We start from the raw sequence: 2,500 nt of genomic DNA, 5'->3' as shown, positions 1-2,500 counted from the left end.
TATTCAGCTCACGCCTACAGCGCCAGGCCGCGTCGGGCATCGCCACGTGCACGGATGCCCGGGCGCCGCTACTTCCGCGTAGGACCCCTTACAGAGTGCCAGGTCCTACGAAGGAAGCCGAGGGGTTCGCGCCCCGCCAGGCGCGAGAAGTTGCAGTTATCACCTGGAGGTTACTGCTGTGGCTGGGCACTACGGTGGGTAAGGACTAAGCTGACACTCAGCTTCGCATACCTGGCTCAATCTTATCCTTAAAGACAGGCCGGCATAGCCCGGCGAGGATCAGCTTCGCATATAGGACAGATCCTTATCCTTAGATTCTTATGCTTAGGCCTGCCAAGGGAGGGGGAAAGGGGACGGCGGCGAGAGAAAGGGTGGAGTAGGGACAGGTGAGTGCCTGCCCTTCCTCACCCTCTTAGCCCACTACGGCACTGCGACCCACCCCGCCCACCCTACGGCCGGAGCCAGCGCTGGCTGACGGCGGAGGCCAACACCAAACTTGGTCGTGGGCGGCGGCGGCGGTCGTAACGGCATGGCCACCTTCCCTTCGCCGCCGCCGCAGTGCTTCCTCGGCACGTTGACCGGATTCTATGTAGTAGAACGAAGGCGCGTGTTCGTTTACCCAACCCTGCACCTCCCCCTCCACCCTAAGCCATCTCATCTCGCACATCCCTCGGCCTTACCCTTCCTCCTCTTCCCTACCCCCCCTCTGCTCCTTCCTAAGGCGTGCTTGGACCGCCACGTGACAGCTTACAACCTCGCTGGACTAGTTTTTCTTTTTCCTTTTTTAGCGCGGGCAGGTAGGCTACACAAATCCATCGTGCAATCTGCGATCGCCCGCAAGAGGCGAGCTCATCTTCAGCCTTTTCTCCGTTGACTGCAGCTGGTCTTCGCCCCGGGGAGGCAGACGCAGCCCCGGGGGGAGACCGCGAAGGAAAATGGAAGAGGCTGAAGAGGAGGGAGGCGTTAGAGCCGAGGAAGGGAGGCAGTGCGCTTGACGGGTCGTTCATGATTTGGGGATCGTAATTTAGGTAAAAAAGTCAAATTTGCCTCCACCCCCTGCTTTGCGCATTGACATCTAGCAAGGGAAAGGGAAAGGGACATTTACCCAAATATCTATGACACTGCTCAAGTCTCCCTCCCTCGCCTCTCTATCCCCTCTCGCGCCCTCCTCCCCCTTTCCTTCTTTTCCACCGCCCTTCCTTCTCTCTAGCCACCCAATTCTCGACCCCCTTCCCTTTTCTTAAAGTGGGTCACACACAGACACCTGCGCCCTCGCAACAACTCAGCCAACGCACCTGTCTGAGGAAAGTATACCATGCCACAGGTGTTCCGACTCGTATACACTTGCAGCAAATGTGGGTTGTCGTTCCCTCCAGCGTGTCCAGGAAAGTTACACATCTCCAGTGCACATCTAGTAGTTCTCGGGTAAATGAGAAGGTCTGCCCATTTTATAAGATATTCAATTTCAACTTTAAGGTCCTTGAGCCTTGAAACCTCTCAACGTCTTTTATAAAGTCTACAAGTGCCTATATCTCAAGTAGATTTAAGATGAATTTGAAGACTAGTAAGCCACTTCGTAAGTACTACCAAACAGAATTAAAACATTTTACTTTAAGTATTCGACATTTCCCAAAACTTCAAGCTACAGTTAATGTTTAAGTTTAAGCTAAATACAAGATGTGAACACTTAGCATCACGAACGGTATTAGAATAAACTGTAATCATTTTACGTGATTCTATATTCCTTTTCCTCTTCAAAGATATAAATCTTCTCCAAAGCAAAGCAACACCTCAAACGGGACGGACTGCAAAACATGTCTGCACAAACTGAAACTACATTGCCATGTCGGGGCCTCGAGGGCCGCGTCGAGCGTGAACATTAACATTCGACAAACAGCCAAACCGTTTCCAGCACTTTAAAATCTGAAGTTGCTCGCTCTTTCGCTTTCTTCTGATTATTTCTATTTATAAAGTTAAGCAGCCGACTCTTGTTTGTGGCTCAGTAGGAAGAGGTCTGCCCTCAGTTCTCAGGTACAAGAAATTTACCGAATTCCAACAGCGAGTTTGGAAAGAGCAGCTGCGATTTAAATCTTTCTTTTATGTTCGCCCGAAGTTCAAAATTTTTCGTTGAAAAATCGGGGGATGCGTGATGCTGTATCTCTTTCTCTCTGTCTACCTTCTATTTACCGAACAGATCTTTACACAGCTCTCTTTTGAATATATGTATCCGTTTCCTATTTCTTTCTTTCTCTCATTGTTTCTCTCCATATATTATTTTTTACTTCTTTTGATACAGCATCTTTGCACTTGTTAGTCCGTCGTTTCAAAAGAACATGAATACTATGTAAAACCCAAACAGTATATTAGATGAAATAATGCAACAAAGTTGTTCAAGTGGAAAATGAAATACAAACAAAATGGTTAAACCGACCTTTTTCTGCTGCTTCTCCCAGGCAGGGTCTAACAGCCCTTCGCGCTCCCATTCTTCCTCCTGCTCCAT

The 2,500-nt window shown here is 49.5% G+C and overlaps 1 protein-coding gene across 2 annotated transcripts in view; it reads right to left on the bottom strand.

Moving 5' to 3' along the window:
- LOC125039553 (alpha-actinin, sarcomeric-like) overlaps positions 1–2,500 on the bottom strand; it is a 95,220-nt gene that overhangs the window by 92,530 nt on the left and 190 nt on the right. For both annotated transcript variants that reach the window (XM_047633624.1, XM_047633625.1), the window contains exon 1: positions 2,432–2,500. This exon is cut by the window's right edge and continues 190 nt beyond it. In XM_047633624.1, the coding sequence (XP_047489580.1) occupies positions 2,432–2,500 (69 nt within the window). The remainder of the gene's footprint in view (positions 1–2,431) is intronic.

This window comes from Penaeus chinensis, chromosome 27 (assembly GCF_019202785.1).
Source record: "Penaeus chinensis breed Huanghai No. 1 chromosome 27, ASM1920278v2, whole genome shotgun sequence".
Taxonomy (NCBI): Eukaryota; Metazoa; Arthropoda; class Malacostraca; order Decapoda; family Penaeidae; genus Penaeus; species Penaeus chinensis.
This window is presented reverse-complemented; position numbering and strand designations above follow the sequence as displayed.